Raw genomic sequence first — 23,832 nt, forward strand, 5'->3', positions numbered from 1 at the left:
CCTTCGCGCTCGGCGGCGGAGCGCTCGGCCCGCCGCACTTGTGCCCCGGCCGTGTGCGCACCGAGTGCCCCATCGGGTGCACACCCTCGCCCCTTCGACAGAAAGATTTTTATTAATGTTGTATTGCCGTCTCTCAGCAAGTGTAACGAGTCATTCACTTTCCCCTTGCACCGGGCGTGACGGAGGAAGGGGGCCATTGAGAGGTGACTGTGCCTGCTTTTCAGCCGTTGGCAAACTTGGGGGCACATTGGAGGCACCTGAGCAGCTTTTAAGCCTCCTGACGCCCAACTTCGTTCCAAACCAGTGAAATCGGCGTCTCTGGGTGGAGAGTAGACAGCAGTCAGTTCCTGAACCTCCATAAGGCTCTCAGTGTGCGCCGAGGTCAAGAGTCGGTGCTTTGGAGTCGTGTACTGTGTACGACGTGAGGACGTGGTGCTGAGTAGTGTTCCCGGGCGGAGTGTGGGAACTGCCCCCCGGCTGACCCCGCAGAAGCCCCCTCTGCTCCTGGCTCACTCTCTCAACCCGGCTCTGACCAGTTAGCCAGGCGTTGCTGTGTTGTATGGGATCGTTTTTCAGTCTTAGGTCTCCAAACCTTCCAAAAGTCATTTGGGCCCGGTGACGCTCTGAACTTCCACTGTCAGCCCTTGTGGGCGGTGAGGAGCAAGGCCTACATGAGCTCGGATGGATGGCTTCGATGGAAACATCGCCTCTTTACTTAGCAGGCTCGGCACCCAGGGCCCTGCTCCCCTTTATCCCATGTCTCGGCAGTTCCCTGGAAGCTGTGGGGTGTTCCTCTGTGGCTGTCACAGCTGCTCGGAGTTAGAGAGGGCAGTTGGCATGCCTGTCGCTGGCCTGCCCACGTCACCTCTCAGCAGCAGGCCTCCGCTTTGCCCAGCCCGAGGGCCTCGTCAGCAGCAACAGGGAGGAAAGAAAATGACACCTCCTCCCAGCCCACGTGGCAAGGAGAGTTGGTTACCAGCCTTGCTGTTGGCCAGAAAGCCCTGGGTACTGGTATGGTATGGGGCCAGTTCCCAGGTCACCAGTGAACTGGGACCACCATCTCTTGGTCGTAGGGCTCAGCTGCCAACATGGACCCATGGGGCCTCACCTTCGAGGGTCAGGAAGGAGACTGGGAAGTCTCCTCTCGGGCATGTCCCTTCCTCCCCTCATCAGTGAATGACGTTTTTTGGCAAACCTATTTGCATTTTAGAAAATGCGATTCAGGAGTTGGATATGGAAAGAAGCCTGCTCGTCTGCTCACTCACTTGGGCTCTCTGGAGTCTCCCTTGGTCACAGCCCTACCGGGTCTGGGGGCAGCAGCACTTGCCTGAACCGTGCTTTTGCTACCCGCGGCACCCAGCGCTGCTCCAGTGGGCGGTGAAACCAGGGGCCGTGGAATGACCAGCCACGTCTCTGTGCCTCAATTCCATCATCTTTAAAGCAGAGATAATCATTCTTGCCCTAACCTGCTTAGAGATTGCACAGGAGATTAGGGTCAGATGACTTACGCCAGAATTCTTCCTTTGAATCAGAAGGCACTAGGCCACTCTAGAGAGAGTTCATCATCAGGTCTAGCCCCTGAAGAGCGCAGCTGTGCTGTGAAAGTGGTAGGTGACATTGTAGGTGAGGGTCCACAGCCTTGACTTGCAAAGGGTCAGCTGGGTAAACGAGTGACCATCTTGACTCCTGCAGGCAAGAAACGGGAAGGTCGGCTGGGTGGCTCCTTGACCCATTGCTGGGGACAGGAATGAACACCATAGCCTGGGGGGTTGGGAGCATAGCAAAAGAGCGAGAATCTGGGGCATCTGATTAGTTGTTCTCTGTTCTCAGGCCCCCCTCCCCGCCTCACATAGGGTCTCAGCCCAGGCTGTCACTTTCTCCTCTGCACACAGGCTCAAGAGTGGGACATGGATGCCCGGCGACCAATGCCTTTTCAGTTCCCGCCCTTCCCAGACAGGGCACCTGTCTTCCCTGACCGCATGATGAGAGAGCCCCAGCTGCCTACGGCAGAGATCTCACTCTGGACCGTGGTGGCTGCCATTCAGGCCGTGGAGAGGAAGGTGGATGCCCAGGCCAGCCAGCTGCTCAATCTGGAGGGGCGGACAGGGACGGCCGAGAAGAAGCTGGCGGACTGCGAGAAGACGGCCGTGGAGTTCGGGAACCATATGGAGAGCAAGTGGGCCGTGCTGGGGACCCTGCTGCAGGAGTACGGGCTGCTCCAGAGGCGGCTGGAGAACATGGAGAACCTGCTGAGAAATAGGAACTTCTGGGTCCTGAGGCTGCCCCCGGGCAGCAAGGGGGAGGTCCCCAAGGTATGTGGTGGTCCCCAGGGGCAGGGATGGAAGTGAGGACCAACACATGTGAGCAAAACTCTTGATTTCATTTGGCCAGTCCTTCCCACAGAACTCTCTGGATCCCTCTTGTATGATTTCAATGTCTTTCTCTCTCTCTTTTTTTTTTTTTGAGGGAGAGTGCACGTGGGTGGGTGGGGGGAGGGGCAGAGGAAGAGGGAGAGAATCTTTTTTTTTTTTTTTTTAAGATTTTATTTATTATTTGACAGAGATAGAGACAGCCAGTGAGAGAGGGAACACAAGCAGGGGGAGTGGGAGAGGAAGAAGCAGGCTCATAGCGGAGGAGCCTGATGTGGGACTCGATCCCAGGACCCTCCCAGGACCCTGGGATCACGCCCTGGGCCAAAGGCAGACGCTGAACCGCTGTGCCACCCAGGCACCCCAAGAGGGAGAGAATCTTAAGCAGACTGCTGAGCGTGGAGCTGGACGTGGGGCTCGATCTCATGACCGCAAGATCATTACCTGAGCCAAAATCAAGAGTTGGATGCTCAACTGACTGAGCCACCCAGCCGCCCCTGATTTCAGTGTCTCTTAAAGCCTGCCTCCACTTAACCAACTTAGTCGTGAATGGTCTGCCTCCGTCAGGCTGCCCTCCACCATTGCCCACAGAATCTGCCTGCATCTGTCAGGTTTTCCTGTCACCTTTCCCAATACCCCCAAGATATCTGGGTGTCTGCACACTCCTGCCACTCTTCATGCTTGGGTTTTCCACTTCGCACCTGCACGGGACCTTTTGTCATTGGTTATCTTTGTACACGCTCATTTGAATGCAGCTGAGACAAACCACGCTAACGGCAATTCCTGGGAAGTTGTGACCATCCCCTCTGCGGGCCGTTCTTGCAGCACAGAATTCATGTTCCATTTCCCTCTTCCATTGCCTCTCCTCCTGCACCTGCCCCCCACCCCCCACCCCCCAGATCATCAGCACTGCACTGTAGGTTGATGACCCAGCCTTCTGGTCTACTGAGAACAGAGTCGCCACAGGAGGCACACGTACAGCCACTACGCTCATCCACCCAGCGCTGCCTCGAGCCTGCGGCGTCCCCTGTTCCTGCGGCCTCGCCGGCCCACCCTGCCACCCTTCACTGCCTCCCCCGGCCTCCCTGCCTTCTCCCCTTTCTTCTCTGCGTCATCAACTCTTCCCCCTCTGGTCGTTCTAGATGTCCTAGAACATCACCCATCCTTGTGATGAAAACCTCCCTAGGCCCTGCCTCTCCCTCCAGTTAGGGCCTCATTTCTCTGCTCCTCTTTAAGCAGAATTCCTTAAACATGTTGCATTTGCTGTGTCCAGTTCCTTCTCTCCCTCTCCTTTTTGACCTTTTTATTATGGAAAGCTCAAACATCCACACAAATAGAATAGTTGTGAGGAACCATCACGTGCCCATCATCCAGCTTCCACAGCTGTTGGCTCTCGGCCAGTCTTGTTTCCTCTAAAGCCCCACCCACATCCCCTCCCATTTTATTTTGAAGCCAGTCTGAGACATCAGGGTTTTGTTTTGTTTTGGGATTTTGGGTAATATTTCACGGTGTAGCTCAGAAAGGAGAGACTCTTTTTCTGAAATAAGAGCTCATTGTTACTACCACCACCACAAAAGCTCAGCCCACTCAAATATCCAATCAATATTCAGATGTTCTTTTCTTCCAAACACGGTTTAATTTGTTTTCTATTAGTTTGCTTGAATCAGAACTTAAGAAGGGGCTATGTCTTTTAAGTCTTGTTATATCTGTCAGTTCCTCCTGCATCTCTTTCATTTTTCCTTGAAATCTGTCTGTAGAAACTAGGCCGTGCGTCCTCTTGAGTTTCTGCATGTCCGGATTCTGCCGCTGCGTCCTCCATGGTCTCGTTGAACATGTTCCTCTATTCTCAGTGTTTCAGTAAGGTGTTGATTGAATCATTCTGGAGCCTCTGCCAATCAGGCTTCTGCCCCTCGCCCCTTCATCCTATTGCTCTTGCCAAAGCCCTGGTGATGTCCGCAGTTCTGCCTTCATCTTCTCTGCCCTGAAAGTGGCATCGCATGCAGGTGGCCACCCACTCCTTGAGACACCTCTTCATGTGGCTTCCCGGTGACCTCTGTTGATTCTCTTCCTATCTCCTAGTGGCTCCTGCTCAGCCTCCTTCACTGGCTTCACCTCCTTTTTCCGACATCTTATGTTTGGAGTGGTCCAGGGCTGGGTGTTGACCTTTGGCTCATTATCTACAATCCTTCTCTCATGATTTCACTCAGTTTCAGGGTTTAAATGCAGCCTGTGTGCTGTCAGCTCCTAAATGCAGTCCCCCCTGCCTGCGCTTTCCGTGTCTCTTGCCCAGACTTCCTTCTCGAATGCCGGATTCACATGCTTACCTGCTAATGCAGCGAGACTCAGTAAATATCTTAGATTTAACACGACCAAACTGAACTCCTTTCTTCCACCTGAAACCTGTTCTACCCCCTCCTTGTGTCCACGAAGACAACTCTACCCTTCCAGTGGCTCGAGCCAAAAACTTTGGGGTTTCTCAGCCCTCCTTCTGATATATTAGTAAATGCCATCTGCCTTTTCTTCAAAATACTGTCCCCAGGCTGAGCACTCCTTTCCACCTCCTCTGCTCCCACCATCGTCTGGTGAGAGCCACCGTCACTTCGCCTCTGATAGTTGCCATGGCCTCCTGCCTGGTCTCCTTGTCTCTGTCCTTGTCCCTCATCCTATGCAGTCTGCTCTCAGCAGAGCAGCCAGAGTGATCCTTTAAAAATATAAATCAGTTACCTCTGCTTAAACTCCCAAATGGCATCCCGCCTCATGCTGCATAAAAGCCCCTGTTCTGTCAGGGGCCCCCTCTCCAGCCCTACCTTTCTGACCTCATCTCCCCTCCGCCCCTCTTGTCCACTCCTTTCCAGCCACAGAGTCTCACCTCAGAGACCTCCGTCCATGGGAAAGCTCCCTCTCTGGGAGCCTGCCTGGCTCCCTTCCCATTGCTTCCGTCAGGGGTCTGCCCTCCCATGGCCCCCCAACACCAAAGAACCACATCCCCCCTAATCCCAGCACACTCTTTTCCCTGTCCCTGCTCCCATTTTCTCCAAAGCACTGAGCCAACAGGCACCTTAAATATTTCCTTCTTTTTTTGTCTTCTTGGATGGTCTTCCCTGCCCAGAATGTCATTTCTGCTTGGTTCACCGCTGTGTCTCCTTTCTTGTAGCTGCACCAGCTTTAGTCAGTATCCAGAAAGTATCTGTCCAGCCGGACAGCTCCTGCTGCCACGTGACGGACTGGGTCTTCTAGGTCTCCGTATCAGCCGAGGCACCCAAGCCAGTGACTTTGCCAGCAGAGTTGTTTGGCAGTGGTGTATTGAGGCCTCGTAGAACTGAGCTGTAAGAGTGGTCTGGTTCCTCCCTAGGCTGTCCCCTGCCGCTGCAGCCGCAGAGACCCCTGTTCGGTATGGTCTGGCACACTCCTTCTCTGGCACAATCAACGTGTCCTCACACACCACCCTTTCTTGTCTGTGCTGCGTGTCTCAACTCGGGGCTGTGTCCTCCCATGGCACCTTTGTGTGTTCTGGGCGTGGGATCAGGCATTAGGAGTCCTGAGGTGACCTGTGTCCTCGTGGAATGATGGAACGGTTATGGGGTCTGGAATCAGAGGACTAGGGTTTGAATCTTGGCTTGTATTGTCTTCCCATAACTGGTCAAGTATGTTTTTGGTTGTCTCTGAGCCTCCTCGGTCCCTCTTTTGAAAGCAGTGAAGTATAAGTAAATCATTTTTTAAGTAAACACCCAACTGGTCACTCTGAGTTTCAGTGTTCTCACCTGTAAGATGAAGATGATAACACATTTATGACCCGGGTTGTGAGGATTCACTGATTTTGTTGATGGACAACACTATGTACCCCGTTGTCTTAGTTTTCTATTGCTGTGTGACAAATTACCCCGAAACTTAGCAGCCTAAAAAAGTAATTCTTTGGCATCTTGCAGTTTCTGTGGGTTAGGAATTCGGGAGCAGGTTGGCTGAGTGATTCTGCCTCAGGGTCTCACGAAGTATAATCAAGCTACTGACTGAGTTCGTGGTCATCTGAAGGCTTGGCTGAGGCTCGAGGATCTGCCTCCAGGACGGCCCACTCACTTGGCTGTCGGCAAAGCCTCAGTTCCTCACTGTGTGGACCTCCCAACACGGCTGCTTGAGTGTCCTCACAACATGGCAGCTGCTCCCCCCAGAGTGGGCGATCCAAGAGAAAGACCCGGATGGAGCTGTCCTGTCTTTTTTGACCTAGTGTCAGAAATTGTACATGTCACTCCTTAATTTGTTTGTCAGAAGCAAATCACTAAATCCTGCCCACGCTCAAGGGGAGGACACTAGGCTGTACTTTTTGAAGGGACTGCCAAAGAACCTGTGGGCATATTTTAAAACCCACTACTACGAAGCACCATGAGAAAGTTAATTAATGTTGCTAGTAATAGCGATAGCCCATGGTGTACCGTTGGCCATGCTAAGTGCATTCTCTGTCGGATTCAAGGAAGGCTGTTGTCTATCGGATCCTTCGTGCCTCCTGGTTCTAGTGTGTCTGTTAATTGGCTGACAGATAATTCACAGGTAGTCTTTTCTGTCTGGGTAGACTTGAGGCTCCCTGCCGTCTCTGGCTGGTCTCAGACTTCTGCACAGGGAGGTTTTTATGTAGTGATGTCGCTTTCCAACTGTGGGAATATGATTCCAGAATTGTGACTCTTCATAGAAATGGTGAGGTGAGGCACAGGAGTTGGCATGTTGGAAAAGACGATGAACTCGGGTGTTGGATACATTTGCTTTGAGGTACTAAAAAGATGATTAAAAGGAGCCACTCAGAGGCTGTTGAAATCTGAACTCTGAAGGGAGCAAGGAAAACTAAGAGTATCGTCCGCAAAGAGGTAACCACTAAAGTTGTGCAAAGAGTGAACTTGCTGAGGAAAAGGCGAGGGATCAAGGGAGGGTAAGGGCAGAGCCTTGGGGTTGGAGGAAGAGAAGGCAGTAAGCTGGGCAGTCAGGAGGAAACAGAGTTGTGGAAAACAAGCAGAAGAAGATTCCAGAAAGGTCATCTGCCCTTGCAAAGAGGTCTGAAAAGGAAGAGTTAACCGTACCCAAAGAGGCCACTGACTGCCTTCCAGGGTGTGGTCTCAGAACCTGGGGGGTTCATAGACAGATTTTAAGGTGCTAAAGGATGCATGGATTGTGAAGAAGAAAACACAAAGCGGGTCTCTTGGGGTGTTTCCAGTGAGAAGGCAGAGTTGAGTGGCGGTTCATCTTAGGTTGGATGACCCTCAAGGGAAAGCCGCTGGCGAGGGAGAGCCTGAGATGTCAAAGAGAAAAGTTTGTTTGGGTTGAGTTTCACAGACAGAAGCTGGAGGAGAAATAAAGGGCACATTAGCGGGGGGTTGGCATTGGTGAGAAGGGCAAGGGAGTTTGCCAGCAGCTACCTGGGATCAGGATCCAGGACAGATGGGGAAGACTGGGGGGAGGGGCGGGGGAGAGGGAAGAGTTTGAAAGAAGCCTCCCAGAGAGCACAGGCGATATCCACAAGAGCCACCAGAGGCTTCCAGAACAGCCTTGGGACAAGTGGCATGAACTATGGTGGCTGTCCCCTGCAGAATTTTGTGACTTTTGTCTAGGGGCAGGAAATGAAAGTGAAGAAAGTGGTCTGTATCAGTTTTCACAGCTTAGGGATATGCCCCAGTCTGGTGGAAGGTCCAGGAAATTAAAAGTTCTGTTCTATCTAAAGACGGCTGGTGGGTGAGCTGTCAGTCAGTGGGTGGCATACAAGTGTGCACACCACACCTGCACAGGAGAGCCGTAGGCTTATGCACGCCTGATGGGAGAGCAGCCATTTCTACTTCATGTAAAGGCACTGCCCACTCACCGAGCTGGACACCAGTGGGCCTGGAGCCCAGAGGGCTGTCCTTTCCTGGTGGGCACAAAGGTGCCACACAGCCTAGCTTTGGCCTTGTGTGCACGTGCGAAGACCAGTGGACTCAAATTAGGGCCGGGGAGAAGGGAGGGGTTGGATCTCCGAGTGCGAGCAGAAGGCTGGTCCCATGGGTGTGAGAGCGGGGGGCTTGGGCGGGGGGCAAGGCTGTGTGTCCGAGAAGGGAAGTTCAGATGTTAAAGTCACGTAGTGACACTGTCCTGAACGATGTGGTCCGAGGCGAGGCGAGGCCATGCCGTTGAGCGTCTGAGACGAGTCCAGACAAGGACGCTTGTCGAACTGAAGTAACAGTTTTGTAGAACAGATGAGACTGCCTAGAATAACGGGCCCGGCATCGGGGTGGCGGACCCAGGCTGCGGGGGCGCGTCCTAGTATTGGCAACAGCCGTTCTGCGTACTCCCCAAATATTTCCCGGCTCCAGTCTCTGTGCCTCTGGATGCTTGGGACGGGGCGGTGAGCGAAACCCATCAGGATCCAGGAGTCTTAGCACATGCCTTCAATTTACGTGTTTTAACGACAGGAAGGTAACTGTGTACCTTACTGAGGTAACCCGACTGGAAATACAGGTTTTATGACAGGGTTTTACTGTACTCGGCTCACTGATCCCCTCGCCGCCAAGAACCTTCCACACTTCTGTCACCCTGAGCGCCAAAAGCAGCACATTGACTTTGCTTTACCTTCAGGCACCAAGTTTCCCTAAACATGCAATTACAGAAGATATGGTTAAATGCCTTATAAAAAGGGCAGTGTTGACCGTCCTTGTTGGGGGAGCATGAGAAGATCAGGAATGGAGTGGGCTGGCTCCACTCCAGTAGACTGGGCTGGGCTCTGGGGGACAGGGAGCCATGGCGAGCAGAAGCAGGCTCTGGGGTGGAAGGGGCCCCATGGCCGACGGAGGGGAGGCTGTGGGGAGAAGCAAGCAGGTGCCACACTAAAACTCTTCTTGGCCAAGGTTCCTGTGACGTTCGTCGACATCGCTGTTTACTTCTCTGAGGATGAGTGGAAGAACTTGGACGAGTGGCAGAAGGAGCTTTACAACAACCTTGTGAAGGAGAACTACAAAACCCTGATGTCCCTGGGTAAGTGATCCTTCCCTCCTCCGGGGCAAGCAGTCTGTGCAGAGGTCAGCGAAATGCTTATCAGCCCATGTTCACACACACAGCAAACCCCCCACCCCCAGCAAAGTGTTCGTGTTCATCCCTAATGGAAATGGAAGTAACTATCGCTCATAATGATGTAAGATAGAATGAGTATAACCAGATGACAGAAACCCAGCAGCAGGGCCTGTCACTATAGCATTGAGCGCTGTGCCGCTTTTGTTCTGGAATATGGCCAAATGACATCATCGGCACGTGACTACACGCTACCTCCCCATAGCCTGGGACGAGCCAGTCTGTCTGCTGCTGGCTTTCGGAGTCCCGCTATTTCTACACCAGAAATTTGGAATCTGTTGACTTGTTTCCAGGGTTCCTCCGAAGAGATTAGCTGACACAGGTCGTGGCTGCCACCTAGAGGGGCTCTCTGGTGGGGAGGGGGTCTGGGATACGGGAGACTTCTGCCGCATCTCTAGGTCAGGATCCATTGGTCAGCTTCACTGTGTCCTTCCTTCCCCTCCAACTCATTCCAGACACGGAGGGTACAGTGCCCAAGCCAGATGCTCCGTCCCAGGTGGAGCCCAGGGAAGAGCCTTGCGTGTGGGAGCAGCGTGACCCAGAAGAGAGAGAAATTCTCATGGATCCAGACACAGGTGACGGCAGCTGAAAAGAGCCCCAGGTCCAGGGCAGGGCAGGGCAGGGCAGGAGAGGAGCCGAGGAGATCTAGTTCCTGACATCACCGCCCCGGTCAGCTCTCGCTGGGACTAAGGTGTCAGGGCTCTAGTCCCGGCTGTGCCCTCAGGCCTTTCCTCAGGGCCTCAGCTCTCCTGAGCGGTGCTGCCCTGGGTACAGCCGAGCCTGAGCTGTCTTCTCTGCCTTATGGTACAAACTCTGTCCTCCTTCTTCAGGACGTTCCCTTAGAAGGTCGCTCAGAGGCGGCCCCCTCCTTTCCAGTCTGTTCTCTTCATTGGGATAGAATTCATGTGCCATATATAAAGTCGCCCTTTTAAAGTGTATAATTCAGGGCTTCACAAAGTTGTGCAACCATCACCATGATCTAATTCCAGAGCCTCTTCATCACGGGAAACCCTGGACCCGTGAGCAGTCACTCCCACCCCCCCCCAGCCCCCACTGATCAGCTCTTTGTCTCTGCCTTTGCCTGCTGCGGACAGTTCATCAGAACGGCCCCCTCCCCGTCTTCAAGTGCTGCAGGTGCTGAGGTCAGCCGCTGGGGCAGCCTTTCACGCTTACGGCTCTGGACCTCAGCAGTGTCACCTTGTTGCCATCCATCCCCATGAGTGAGCTGGAACGGTGGCCGTTGTGCCCCTGTTGTGGGTGGAACGAGCAGGCCGAGAGGCAGAGAGGTCAGGTGGCTCCCCTGCTGGGCTGGGGGCACAGTGGAAACGAGGATCCAAGTCTTCTTGTTCTTCCTCGGATCCCCGCCCCACCACCTGAGCCGCCTGCTCTCAGGGCCAGCTACATCACATCACGGGCATGGGAAGGACACACCCTGTTCGTCACGCCTTGGCGTCTGCAGAGAGGATATGTCATTGTCTTGTATGTGTGAGGGCGCTGTGCACTACCCAGGATGGGGCCAGGCGGAAGGCTTGCTAATGATATGTGTGTGTGAGTGTGTGCACGTAGGTGTATGTGTGTGTCTGCTCTGTGTGTGTGTCTGGCCACCTCTCTCTGACTGGGGTGAAAAATGAAAATGAACATCTTGTACCTCGTCCTGATTAGCAGCAAACCCAGGCGGGGCCATTTCTGGAACTCTCTCCCGGCCTTATTACAGCTCATCCTGAGGCCTGGCTACCCCTTTGTCCTGAACACTGATTATTTCTCTGCTCCTGGGACCTTCTGCTTCTCGGGGTCCCCCGCACTTGCCCACAGGAACCCGAGGCCCCCATGCTGACAAGTGCTGTTGGCTGTGTTCCTGACCCCAAGAACATCTGGATGATGATTGCTCAGATAAAACACCAAATGACATGCTTCTCTGTCCCCAGGAGCAGAGCCCCTGGTGCCTGCCCAGGATTCGTCCTCGCAGGTGAAGCGGGAGGAAGCCCTTTGTGTCCGGAGTCAGCGGGGCCTGGAGGAAAGAGCCATCCCCACAGAGTCCATTACTGGTGAGTGAGCCCAATAGCTGCCCAGGCTGGGGAGGGAGGAAAGGGCCAGATGGTCTGTAGGCCCCGGGCGTTGTCCGTCGTGTGTGGCAGGCCAGAGGCCAGAGTTGGAAATGGAGGATTGGGTCTGGGATGGGCAGACAGCTAGGATTTCCCATAGGCACGAACATAGCACATCTGGGCTTGGCTCAGCCTGTTTCCTCTCTCTTTTTTTTAATCAGTTTTTAACTTCCTTCCTCCCCTTGGAAAGGAGAATCGGGGCAGAAGTACAAAGTGTAAGACACTTCAGGATGAGGCACTGTGGTCGGGGAATGTATCAGTGCATAGGACCTGCTCCGGACTGGGAAGGGCTTTCGGGTGTTTGTGGGTTGTTGCCTCTGTGCCCGTGGGGTAGTTTGGGGGCTTCCTCTCAGATGGCTTTCCAGCTGGACTCTGAGAAGCCTCTGAGAGCATATGAGTGTTGGGGTGCTCCAGAGACGCCACAGGGTGTGTGTCTGCATATGGAGAGACAGAGACCGACGGACTGATTTGAGAACTAGCTTCAGTGATTGTGGTGGCTGGCATGTCCCAAATCTGCAGGCTGCAGACCCAGGACAGTCTGCTGGCCAGATCCCCTCTTCCTTGGGGGTGGTCCGTCTTTTTCGATGGAAGCCTTCACCTGTTGGGATGAGGCCCACCCACATTATGGAAGGCAGGGGTTACTGATTTAAATATTAATCTTCTCTAAAAAAAAATCCGTTTACAGAAACATCTAGAATAATGTCTGGGGGGTGCCTGGGTGGCTCAGTCGGTTAAGCATCTGCCTTCAGCTGAGGTCATGATCCCAGGGTCCTGGGATCGAGTCCCACATCGGGCTCTCTGCTCAGTGGGGAGCCTGCTTCTCCCTCTCCCTCTGCCTGCTGCTCCCCCTGCTTGTGCGCACGCTCTCTCTCTCTCCAATAAATAAATAAAATCTTTAAAATATATATATAGAATAATGTCTGGCCAACTATGTGGGTACTGGCTGTCACAAAATTACCCATCACAAGATCTAATAACATACTTATCCACAGGTTGGAGCTCCACAAACCTTAGCCCCCCTTAGTCAGGGCCTCACACCCCCAGGTAAGTGATAGCGGCATCTGAGTGGGGGAAAGGCCAGTCCCTTTCCATCAGGCATGCTCCTGGAGGGAGGCGCGGTATTAGTATCTTCAAAGAAATCTGTAAGAGATAAGAAGGCAATAAAGTTAAATGAGGTTTAACAGACCGCAGAAGAAAGAAGACTAGCATGCATCTCAGAAAAATCCCAATAAGGGGCGCCTGGATGGCGCAGTGGGTTAAGCATCCGGCTCTTGGTTTCGGCTCAGGTCATGATCTCAGGGTCATGAGATCGAGCCCTGTGTGGGATTCCACACTCAGCACGGATTCTGCTTGAGATTCTCCCTCTCTCCCTCCCCCTGCTCACGTGCTCACTCTCTGTCTCTCTCTAAAATAAGTACATAAATCCAAAAAGAAGAAGAAAGAAAAATCCCAATAAAGTGGTGGATCTAAACGGTTTCATGGAAGGGATCCTGTTCTGGAAAATCCCCTCAGGAATACCTCTGTCCATGGTGGTGTCTGTGCTCGAGCCGAGTCTCAGTCTCAGGACTGACGTTCCCAAAGCACAGAACGACTCTCTGGAAGTCACCATGAATGACGCCTCCCTACAGTATACCCTTATTGCAGTGAAAGCCCCATTAATTGGGGCCAAGACGACTTATGCCTTCAATTAATTAGCATCCTTTAATTATGCCCGGATTTTAGGGAAAAGAAATAATTGCAGGAAATGAGAGATTTACTCGTCGCACAAACTTACAGGCCTTGTGTGTCCCCTGACGCCTCCGTTGCTCTGTTTGCACAGACTCACCGGCCTCTGCCCAGGACCTCTTGTCCCGGATTAAACAGGAGGAGCACCCGTGCGTATGGGATCAGCAGGATCTGGCAGAGAGAGATATTCCAACGGACCCCAATTCAGGTGAGCAGGATACCGGGATGAATGTCAAGGACAAGGAGACTCTTACTGAGTTCTGTATGCTGGGGAATCTGATCACTTCTGGTTAAAGGCCAGTGAAAGGCTCAGAGAATAAAATGCAGCGTGTTCCTCAGTTACCACCTTCGTACAGATTTTGGAAAATAACCATTCGTAAAGTACAGAGGGCTTTTCTAAACGAATCATTACATTGATAATTTATTGTGTCAGCGTAACTGATACAAAAATTATTTCCACAACCACAGTTTTTGAACGATAAATATAACTAGAAAGGCTTTTAAAAGTTGTGTATATTTCTGTAACAGAAGGAAAGAAATTTACATTTTCTGCAAGTTTTCGCGGGTGAACACTAGTTAAATGCTTTCCCAGAAACTTCTGGGTGGGGTCCAGGCATATAGAACAACAAAGCAGCTCCACCCGTCTGGGGCCTGCACGTGTGTGTGTGTGTGTGTGTGTGTGTGTGCACGTACACGCGCTTGCACACCTGGAGAAGTCCAGTGTCCTCTTGTTTGGTTATGACCCGAGAGTCTCATCCTCCCCCACATACCAGGAAGGGAAGATCAGACACAAAGTCTCTTGCTGTTTCGACCCTACAACTTCACAGGGAAGAAACTGAAGGGATCCAGGCCAGGAGGGAAAGCTAACCCTTCCCGATAGTCAGCAGTCTGCACTACAGCTCTTGCGAGACCCTTGTTCACCGCTTCTCCCACTGCTGGTTCTGAGGTCCTGCTACTCAACCCTTGGTTCCATGGGCCGTCAGACAGCAGGCTTCCCTCTGGCCTGTTCTGGACCCACAGTTTGCTCCGGGGCTCCGTGGACAGAGCTGGAAGACGCAGGTTCTGATCTCAGTTCTGCGTCCGCAGAGTCTTTGGGTCAGGCCTCCTCCTCCCTGGTCAACTCCAGATGGAGCTAGCACAAGCGAGACGCCATGTCTGAGGGCAGCTGGGGGGGGGGCGGTGAGGAGGGCCAGTCATGAGACAGGGAGACCACAACTGTCAGGTGTCCGGCGAGCGCCAGCAGTGGCCTTTGCACGTAGTGGTTGTCTAAGCTCTGATGGGAGGCTCAGTGGAAGTGAGCAGCGTCTCAGACTGCCTTCTTTCTATCCACAGAGTCTCTGATCTCAGCGCATGACATTCTGTCATGGATCAAGCAGGAGGAGCAGCCATACCCATGGGGCCCCCGCGATTCCATGGAAGGAGAGCTCGGACTAGATTCTGGCCCCAGTGAGTAATGCGCCCCCTGGGGCCCCTGGGTCTTCCGTCCACAGGGGTGGTTGCTTGCCTCCGCCTCCCCCTGCCCCACATAGGTGATGTTCTGTCGCGGCAGCCTCTTGCCCGTCTGTATCAAGGCACTATCCCCTTTCCTTCCGGAGGATGGCAGGTGTGCTTCTGTCCTAGGGCTGTCCTAACAAAGTACCACAAACTGGGTGGCTTAAAACAACAGAAATGTGTTGTGTGTTCAGGTTTTGGAGGCCAGAAGCCCGAAGTCGGGGTCAGCAGGGGCATGCCCTCTCTGAAAGCCGTAGGGGAACCCTTTCTTGCCTAGCCCTAGCTTCTGGCGTTTGTGGCGATGGGGAGCGTTCCCTGGCTTGTGCACGCGTCGCTCAGTCTCTGCCTTTGTCTCCCGTGGCGTTCTGCCGGCGAGTCTGTGTCTTCACCTGGCTGTCTTCCTTTAAAGACGTCAGTCAGACTGGATCAGGGCCCACCCTCCTCCAGTATGACCTCATCCTAACCAATTACCTGTGGAAAGAGCCCATTTCCAAATAAGGTCACTTTCTGCAGTCCTGGGGGTTTGGATTCAACACATCTTTTGGGGAGATGCAGTTCGGCCTCTAAGTGCAGGGAAAGGAGAGCGGGCTGGGAGGGGGCTGACCCACTGGCGCCTGAGCAGGGGTGATGGCGGCAGGCGGCTCACGTACCGGGAACACTGGCCAGAGTCCCAAGCCAGCCCCGAGTGGACAACCCACAGTAACTGGTGAAGATATGAAGCTCAGACAGGGAGAGGGGTTTTTGTTTTGTTTTGTTTTGGTTTGGTTTTGTTTTTCTTTTACCCTCAACAGGTATGGGACCAAATGTCTCACCTGACTTGGGTCTCCTGGGTCTTTTTTTGAAGTTCCACTCATTGGCCAGTGACCTTAGGCATATGTTCGTGAATTATTTATTTAACACTCTTAGCGTCTGGCTGGCATTCCTTGCCAGACCCACTACCATCTTCTTCTCAAGACGGCTGACTTAGTGTCTGCTGGTCAGAGTGTTGAAGGAGCAGCTAAATATATTCCTTGTGCACACTCCTGACACCCTCCAGGAGCTTAAAATTCAGGCAAGAGCTGAGGACATAGATTATCTCTGATCTGGAAGGCCATTTAGAAGTCAGGTAAGTGGATCCCAGTGCCTGTGAGACAAATTTAGTCCAGCCTGGAAGGGCAGGCTGGGACTGGAGGAGTGGGCAGGGAGCAGGAGAGGAACAGCCTAGACCCTTGTTTCAAGCAGAACTTCAAGTGCTTCCTCTTCTGACCTGCTGCGGGGGTGGGATGGGACAGGGGAAGCCAGGCTTCTGTCTGCGAGGACAGGAAGAAGTGACAGCAATTTCCACTTCTTTCTTGATGGCGCTCAGGCCACCATTTCTGGCCTTGAAGGCATACGTCATACCAGTTCATCCAACCTCATGCCAGGAATTCTGCCCAAACCTTTGTCCCTTGATGCTACTGTCTGATTTTTCCAAGTCGGCTAGGAGTATGTGGGCCTGGACGAGCCTTTCCCTGGAGACCTGTGTGGTTGTGGGAGCAGATCTAGGGAAGTCTGTGCGGAGGTTATAAGGCTTTGCAAGTGACCAGACTGTTTTACCTCCTTGGTTTGGGTATGCCAAGTCACAGAACCATTTGCTTCATATTGTTTTATCTCTGGGAGGCCTTCGAACCTTAGCACTAGGGTGGTGATGTCCAGAGTTTGGGTGACAGAAGCATCTGGAAATGCTCCTACTACCGGCCCAGTCACCAGAGCCTCTTGACTTTCTCCCCAAGTGGGCCTGCCTTCCACTTGTTAATGTTGAAACTAGTACCTCACCTGTGATTTCTTTGAGGTTTAAAGACATGGAATCATGTCTTCTGGAGAGGAGCTGGAAAGGGAGAGGGTAGTGGGAGTAGAAAGTAAAACACAGAACTATAGGGTACTTGTTCCTGCCAAACTCCTTCCCCAGCCCGGGGGTATGCAAGAAAGACCTGGTGTCCTGTTGGACTTCAGCCTAACTGGACGTTACATTTTAGTAAAAGGGATTCCTCAATTGTATATTAAAGAATGTGTATTTTTTAAAGATTTTATTCATTTATTTGAGAGAGAGTGAGCACGAGGGAGAGGGAGAGGGAGAAGCAGACTCCCCACTGAGCAGGGAGCCCCAACGTGGGAATTGATCCCAGGACCCTGAGATCATGACCTGATCCAAAATCAGGAGTCACACGCTGAACCAGCTGAGCCACCCAGGTGCCCCCTAGTTTACGATCTAAAAAGATAGGTTCGGGAGCAGACTGGAGTAGGGTGGGGACCATGAGCCCAAAGCAGGGAAGCCCTTTAGGAAGCGAACGCAGTTGATACAGAGCAGGTGAAGAGATGGCCGTCGGTCATAGTTGGGATGGGGGCAGTGCGCAGGGAGAGAAGTGGATGGATTCAGGACAGACTCCGGAAGTGTCGCTGAGGGATTGTGTGTGGTGGGCCAGCGGTCAGGAGTGACACCCAGGGCTGGGCCCTGAGGAACCAGGAGAGCAGCAGCGCCCTTGACTGAAATGCTGAGTCCTGGGGAAAGAGCCACTTACTGTGTAAACCCAGTGCTCTGCTTCGGGCCTGTTAGACCTGAGATGGCATCCCGTAGGCAGATGAATGTAGCGGGGCCTGACGTTCAAGAGAGCGCTCCGGGCTAGATGAGTTTGGGGGTTGTAGCTTGCAACGACTTCTCACACCAACTACCTGGAATTAGACCAAACTTCATAGGTGAGGTGTCCTCCTCCGTAAGACTGCTCTTACTTCACACACCAGTTGCAAGTTCGAGGGTCCCCAGACCACTCACTTCTGACCCGCTGGCTACAAATCCAGGGGTTCCCACTAACCCCTGTGGTTCGGCAGGTGACTAGAACAGCTCACAGGGCTCAGGAAAGCTCAGGAAAGCTCAGGACTCAACTTATAATTAGTTGTATTAGAGCAAAAGGATTCAGATCACAACTAGCCAAAAGGAAATCCATAGGACCAATTCTGAAAGGGTCCTAAACACGAAGCTTCTATTGTCTGCCCCCAGTGGGATCTGGAGTGTCACTGTCCCAGCACAGTGATGTGACAATACGCAGAGTATTGCCTATCAGAACAGCTCACCCAGGCTTCTGTGTCCACAGTTTTTACTGGAGTTTCGTTACATACTTACGACTGATTGAACTAATGGTGGCGAGGTGATCGCATTCTCTAGCCTGTCCCCTCTCCCGGAGCTTGGGCTCAAAGCCCCAACCCTCTAATCCTGTGGATGGCCTTTCTGGCATACCCCACCCCCATCCTGAGTCCTCCCATTAGCTTACACTGTTCAGGCACTTACCACAAATTACCCTGTTAGCATCAGAGCCTACCATGAATAACAAAGACACTCCTATCACCCTGGAAATTCCAGGGATTTAGAGGCTACCTCCTAGGAACCAAGGACAAAAACCTGCTAAATTATTACACAGAGGCTGTTTTAAGGCTGGAGCCTCTTTGAGATCTAGGGAGAATGTAGACCAAGAATGGAAGAGGCCCAGGTGTGAGCCTGGAGGAAATGGAGAGGAGCACGGCATCACTGAGGCTAAGAGGAGAGACTTCCTCCAGGAGGGAGGGGTTGAGTTGACTAGCTCAAACACAAAGAGGGGTTGAATATCCTGGACTGGGAAGAGGCCGGTGGATTGATTTGGCAGGTTGGAGGTTGTCGGTGACCTTGACAAAAGTAGTTTTGGTGGTGTGCTGGGACCCAGTGGGCGGGGACTGTCAAGAGTTTGAAAGCGAACGGTAAAATCAAGGGTGGAGAACTCAACAGGAATATTGGTATGAAAAGGAAGAGAGATGAGGTGAGACAGTAGCTGGAGCTTGGGAGCACATGGGGTCCCAGGAGAGTGTTAAGTTGGGGGATAACTGGACCACTGTGTCCAGTAGGCTGCTCTCCATTTGCTTTGGAACCCTGATTCAAACTAAGAGGAAGTTCGGTTTCAGCCTCAGTGGATTCAAGGACGAGACTACATCATCCGGGACCCAGGTTCTTTCCAGCTCTTGGCTCTGCTTCCTTGGTATGGCTGGAACAAGATGGTGGCAGCTGTTCCAAGCAGTCACCTCCAGACCAGAGGGAAAGGAAGGGCCGTCCTTCCTACACTCTAAGGAGTGAGGAAACTCTCAGAAGCCTCCTCCTCACATGTCATCAGCCAGAACGAGGTCATGTGCTTCTGTCTGAATCAGTTCCCGGCCAGTGAGGTCCGGAGTGGAAGTCCTCACATTGGAGGCTCGGAGGAGAAGGTGTGACGACATCCTCGCAGAGGATGGAAAAGTAGGGCACACTGAGAAGTGCAATAGGGTGCCTGGCTGGCTGGGGCGGGGGCGGGGGTGCTTTTGAGATTTGTGCAATTTTCTCCAGCTGTCTTCAGCTGCTTGAGTATGGTTGGGGGTCCCCAGGCAAGCAGGGCAGAGAAGAGAGGAGCAGAGGTATAAAGGACGTTTCATGGCAAGTGACCCCAGCACTGACCACGGGAGCCACGCTGAAACAGGAAGGGAGATCAAAGGGTGAGAAAAGTGGATCGACGCACACACTGCGTCTGAAGAGTTACCACGGTAGGATTAGGACTGTTTCAGGCTGGGTTTCCTAGGAAACAGCCCCTATGCGTGTGGTTTCCTTGGGATCCTCTTAAGAATAACACCTATGAAGGGGTGAGAGGCGCAGATTGTGTGGAGGGACAAACAAGGCCCACAGTCAGGCCCCCAGGATTGAAGGTCTGGCACCGGGAGCGAGACCAGGAGAGTAACTTCAGCCTGGGCTGCTGGCCCCTGTCCTGTGGAGAAGGCTCTCTGCTTGCTCAGTTTTGATGGGAATGGAGAGGGCAAGCTGAGCCCCATGTGCTTAGGGGTGTCGTGTAAGGAGGACGGGCCTCAGTGAGACACTGAGAGCATGGCAGGGTGGAAGCCTGGCTGAGGTGGCCTGAGAAATGGCCTCGGGAGCAGACGGGACCTGGGTCGAGGATGCCAACAAGACCTGGGGACAAAGGCTTCTCCACTTCGTCCCCCAGCTGCCCCTCATGGAGGAGAGACTCCTCCAGGGAGAGAGGACTGTGAATGGGCACCTGGGGGAGGGGGGCGGTGAAGGAATAAAAAGACCCCTAAATACAGTGGGCACGCAAAGGAGTTCAAGCAGGAGTCTAGAGGGCTGGGCCTGGCCTCGCTGCTTGGCTGCTCAGAGCCTGGACTTTGGTACCCCACTGACTGCCAAGGTAGCGGAGAACCAAGGGCCCGAGGAAAAGGCCACCCTTTGTGGGCCACAACAGCGCTTTCTGGGAGGGCTGGCAGGGCAGCTATCTCCACACGGGGGTGAGAGCGCCCCGGTCCCGTGTGGTCAAGGTGCAGATGGGGTCAGACGCCAGGGTGGGCCCGGGACCATGCTGCTGTTCAAGTCTGAAGGCCACTTGCTTAGAGGAAACAAGACTGAAAATCGCAGCATGGTTTTGGTCCCCACTCCTTGCATCTCGTTTCTGTGCCGCCTGTCTGGCTTTCACCTTGGATACGTTCTAGTACATTCTTTCCCCCCAGTCGAGAGATTCTCCTTAGATAAATTAGCATTGAACATCAGAATGCAATTAAGTCTTATTATTTCCTGCCAGTTCTGCCTTCCAACGTGACTTCCACACAGCTCCACCCCCTACCCCCACCCCCCATCCCGCCCCTGCTTTCTGGAGGTGTTTCCTCTCCTAACTGCGTGCTACCTGCTCCACGCACTTCTGGTATTTTTTCCCCCCCCCCAGGCTTGGGACGGGTCAGGGTCGAGGAACCCCAGAGCCATAGGGAACGTGGCCGCTGGCCTGGCTCAGCCCCCTCAGTTTTCAGAGAAACTGAGGCCCAGATTGCCCACGACTCGCCCGAAGCCACGGGGGAAATCCATCAAGGNGGCCGGGGACGCGGGCGGGGGCCCCGAGGGCGGCGGCGGCTGCGGCAGCTGTTGCCCGGGTGGCCTGCGGCGGAGCCTGCTCTTGCACGGCGCGCGCAGCAAGCCCTACTCGTGCCCCGAGTGTGGCAAGAGTTTCGGCGTGCGCAAGAGCCTCATCATCCACCACCGCAGCCACACCAAGGAGCGGCCGTACGAGTGCGCCGAGTGCGAGAAGAGCTTCAACTGCCACTCGGGCCTCATCCGCCACCAGATGACGCACCGCGGCGAGCGGCCCTACAAGTGCTCCGAGTGCGAGAAGACCTACAGCCGCAAGGAGCACCTGCAGAACCACCAGCGGCTGCACACGGGCGAGCGGCCCTTCCAGTGCGCGCTCTGCGGCAAGAGCTTCATCCGCAAGCAGAACCTGCTCAAGCACCAGCGCATCCACACGGGCGAGCGGCCCTACACGTGCGGCGAGTGCGGCAAGAGCTTCCGCTACAAGGAGTCGCTCAAGGACCATCTGCGCGTGCACTGCGGCGGCCCGGGGCTCGGCGCCCCTCGGCCGCTGCAGGCGCCACCCGAGCACGACTAGGGCTGGGCTGGGGGAGGGGAGGGCCCGGCGGCAGGAGCAGGGGATGGGGGGGGGCGGGCCTGGAGAGGCGGCCGGAGCACCCCTGATCCTGCCCATGGTTCTCGGCGCGCCTTCCCTCCCTCTGCCTGCCACCTGCTGGAAATTGGGAAGAGGAATTGCACTCCAGACAGGGCCCCCCAAGGGTTGGACAGGGGTCCCCTAGACCTGTACGGCCTGAATGGATGGCCAGCTCATCTCATAGGGTAGACCGAGGGGCCGGCTGAGCATCTGCCCCCAGGGAAGGTGCCAGAACGAACAGTGAGGAGGCGAGAGGCTTCGGGCATCCCCCTCAGACACCTAGCGTGCCCGTTGGGCCACTGGAGTCACAGTTTGTGATCGGGGAAGCAACGAGGGAGTCTCCGAAGCCCTCTGAGATAAACAAGACCCTAAGGTTACGAGATGCTGAGTAAGGAAGGAGAAGTGTGACTGGGAGATGAGGGATGAGCTGAGGGGTAACATCTCCGATGACAGCACTGCCTCGCGTTCTAATAGCGCTTTATACTTTTTTAAACGTGTTTTCTATCCGTTATCCGTTTTTACCCTTAGCCTGTCCCTCTGAGGTACGTGGGGTAGGATTGTCCCTACTGAGAAAAGAGACCCAGGTGGATGGTTTACCAGGATCACACATGAAGAGAGCCGCAGGGCTGGGACCAGGGCTCCTGACCCCAGCGCAGTGTCCCCCACCACACACACTGCCTACCTCCCATGTCTGAGAGACTTCTCTGGCCTGGCCTCTCTTGGTCTCTCTCCTGTCTCCTTCCCCTGAGCCACCAAAAACTGAGAAGCAGCAGGGAGCCAACTGCTGGGGTTTCTGGGGGTTGGGGAACCGGTCAGCTACACAATGCCCTGGGTTGTGCATCTGAAAGGCTCTTCCTTTGTAGGCGTTCCTGGGCAGTAGGTCCCCTCCCCCAGCCTGTCCTTCCCACCTCCAGTCCTTCAATCTGGTGCAGCATCTTTTCACTGCGCGTAGTGACCCGGCCCTCCAGAGGCAGCTGGTGCCCTGGGTCAGACCTCACTTTGTTGATTTATTCCAGTTTCCCCCAGGGCAAAGGGGTGCAGAAGAGGCTCCCGCTGCTGGAGCATCCGGCAAGGCAGGGAGTCTTCCCAGGAGGGCCGGGCGAGTGGGTGCTAGAGTCTGAGAGCCTCAGTCCCCTGCCCTGGGCCTCCCAGCTGGTGCTATCTGTTAACCGACCATGCTCAAGGACATGGACACAGTCCCTACTCGGCCCCAGGCCCTGCAGGCGCCTCGGGAGGCGCCCAAAGGACTCCCTTGAGTTGGTGCAACTGCTCCATGGTCCTGAGGGGCCATGGTCTCCATTTCTGCATCTTGCATGACCAGGCACTGGGATGGGGTGGCGCGCCCCAAGACCCTTGTTTGTGTCAAGAATGACTTTTCCTGCTCCTCCCATTGATCCTGCTTCTCTCCCAGTTCAGGGAGCACGGTGGGCAGCCGGCAGCGGCACCACGTTTGTGAGCATTCTGCTTCCACCCTTCCCCTCATCGGTGCCGCTCTGCTTTCCTCAGACCCCTTTTTGCCATGCAAAGGGAATTCTCGAAATTAAATAAACGGTGTCCAGATTGCAGACTGCATTTTCACCAGGCCAGGGGCTTCTGCAACGTGGCTCCGTGCAGTGAAGCCTCAGTGAACTGGAATCCAACTAACGGATTTTTTTTTTCTTCCTTCTGCTTTCTAAGAAGAGGAGTTGAGAAGTTAGACAAGTTCAATGGAGCTTTGTTTTGTTTTGTTTAGAGCAGGAGGGAACACTCTAGTCCAGTGTCTTGGTTGGGAGGAGGCAGTATTCTGCTTCAAAAAGTATATGCAGGAAATCAATATTTTCATAATCTAAATCATGGAGAATAAGACCAACAACTTTTTTTAATTTTTGAAATTAATTTATTTTTGTGGCTGTTGAGAGTGCGAAGAAGGGGGAGAACTCACGTTTGAGACATGGGTCTGGAACACCTGAACACATAGCTGGAGTCCCTCCCTTTATTTTAACCTCAAGGAGCTGATTCCCAAAGAGGGTTAGTGAGTGAGCCAGTGAGAGGGCCAGGGCTGTCTGGTTCCCACATCCTGGTCTGGCAGATGCCACCGCACCAAATGTCCCTCGGCTACACCATGAGACACCCCGGCCTCCAGCACTGGCCTTGGGCATGTCCTAGAGTGAGCTCCACTCCTGGAGCTGATCAAAGGTGGTGACACTCGGTGTGGACCTCCACCAGGCAGCTGGGGTCCTCAGTATGGACCCTGGAGTCCACTTACTAAAGCAGGACAAAGGCCAAGGGTCCTGCTTTGAAGGTGGATTTTTATTTTCCTTCTGATAATGTAATTAAAGTTAACTATTTTAATTTAAAAAATGCATGCAGTAAAAATTTAAATGGTTAAAAAAAAAAAAAGAGTAAAACTCTTTCCTACTGGACTCCCTGTTGAGAGAGATCCTCTGCTAAGAGCTTCTTATATGTCCTTCCAGAACCGGAGAAGTCAAGGCTCGGAGGATGGGTTGGATGGGGCAGGGGGAGAGGAGGCGGAAAGCATGTGGGATGAAGATGAAACATGACAGGGAGATGGGAATTAGGATT

At 53.7% G+C, this 23,832-nt stretch overlaps 1 protein-coding gene across 1 annotated transcript in view; it reads left to right on the forward strand.

Moving 5' to 3' along the window:
• The window catches only part of ZNF282 (zinc finger protein 282), a 23,322-nt gene extending 487 nt beyond the window's left edge, over positions 1 to 22,835 (forward strand). The window contains exons 2-9 of the mRNA XM_034648949.1: positions 1,893 to 2,312; positions 9,227 to 9,353; positions 9,902 to 10,021; positions 11,372 to 11,491; positions 13,368 to 13,481; positions 14,606 to 14,719; positions 14,803 to 14,876; positions 20,500 to 22,835. Coding sequence (XP_034504840.1) covers positions 1,893 to 2,312; positions 9,227 to 9,353; positions 9,902 to 10,021; positions 11,372 to 11,491; positions 13,368 to 13,481; positions 14,606 to 14,719; positions 14,803 to 14,876; positions 20,500 to 21,213 — 1,803 coding nt within the window. The 3' untranslated portion in view covers positions 21,214 to 22,835. The remainder of the gene's footprint in view (positions 1 to 1,892; positions 2,313 to 9,226; positions 9,354 to 9,901; positions 10,022 to 11,371; positions 11,492 to 13,367; positions 13,482 to 14,605; positions 14,720 to 14,802; positions 14,877 to 20,499) is intronic.
• Positions 22,836 to 23,832: the final 997 nt, after the last annotated feature.

The sequence above is a fragment of the Ailuropoda melanoleuca genome, chromosome 1, assembly GCF_002007445.2.
Source record: "Ailuropoda melanoleuca isolate Jingjing chromosome 1, ASM200744v2, whole genome shotgun sequence".
Classification (NCBI taxonomy): Eukaryota; Metazoa; Chordata; class Mammalia; order Carnivora; family Ursidae; genus Ailuropoda; species Ailuropoda melanoleuca.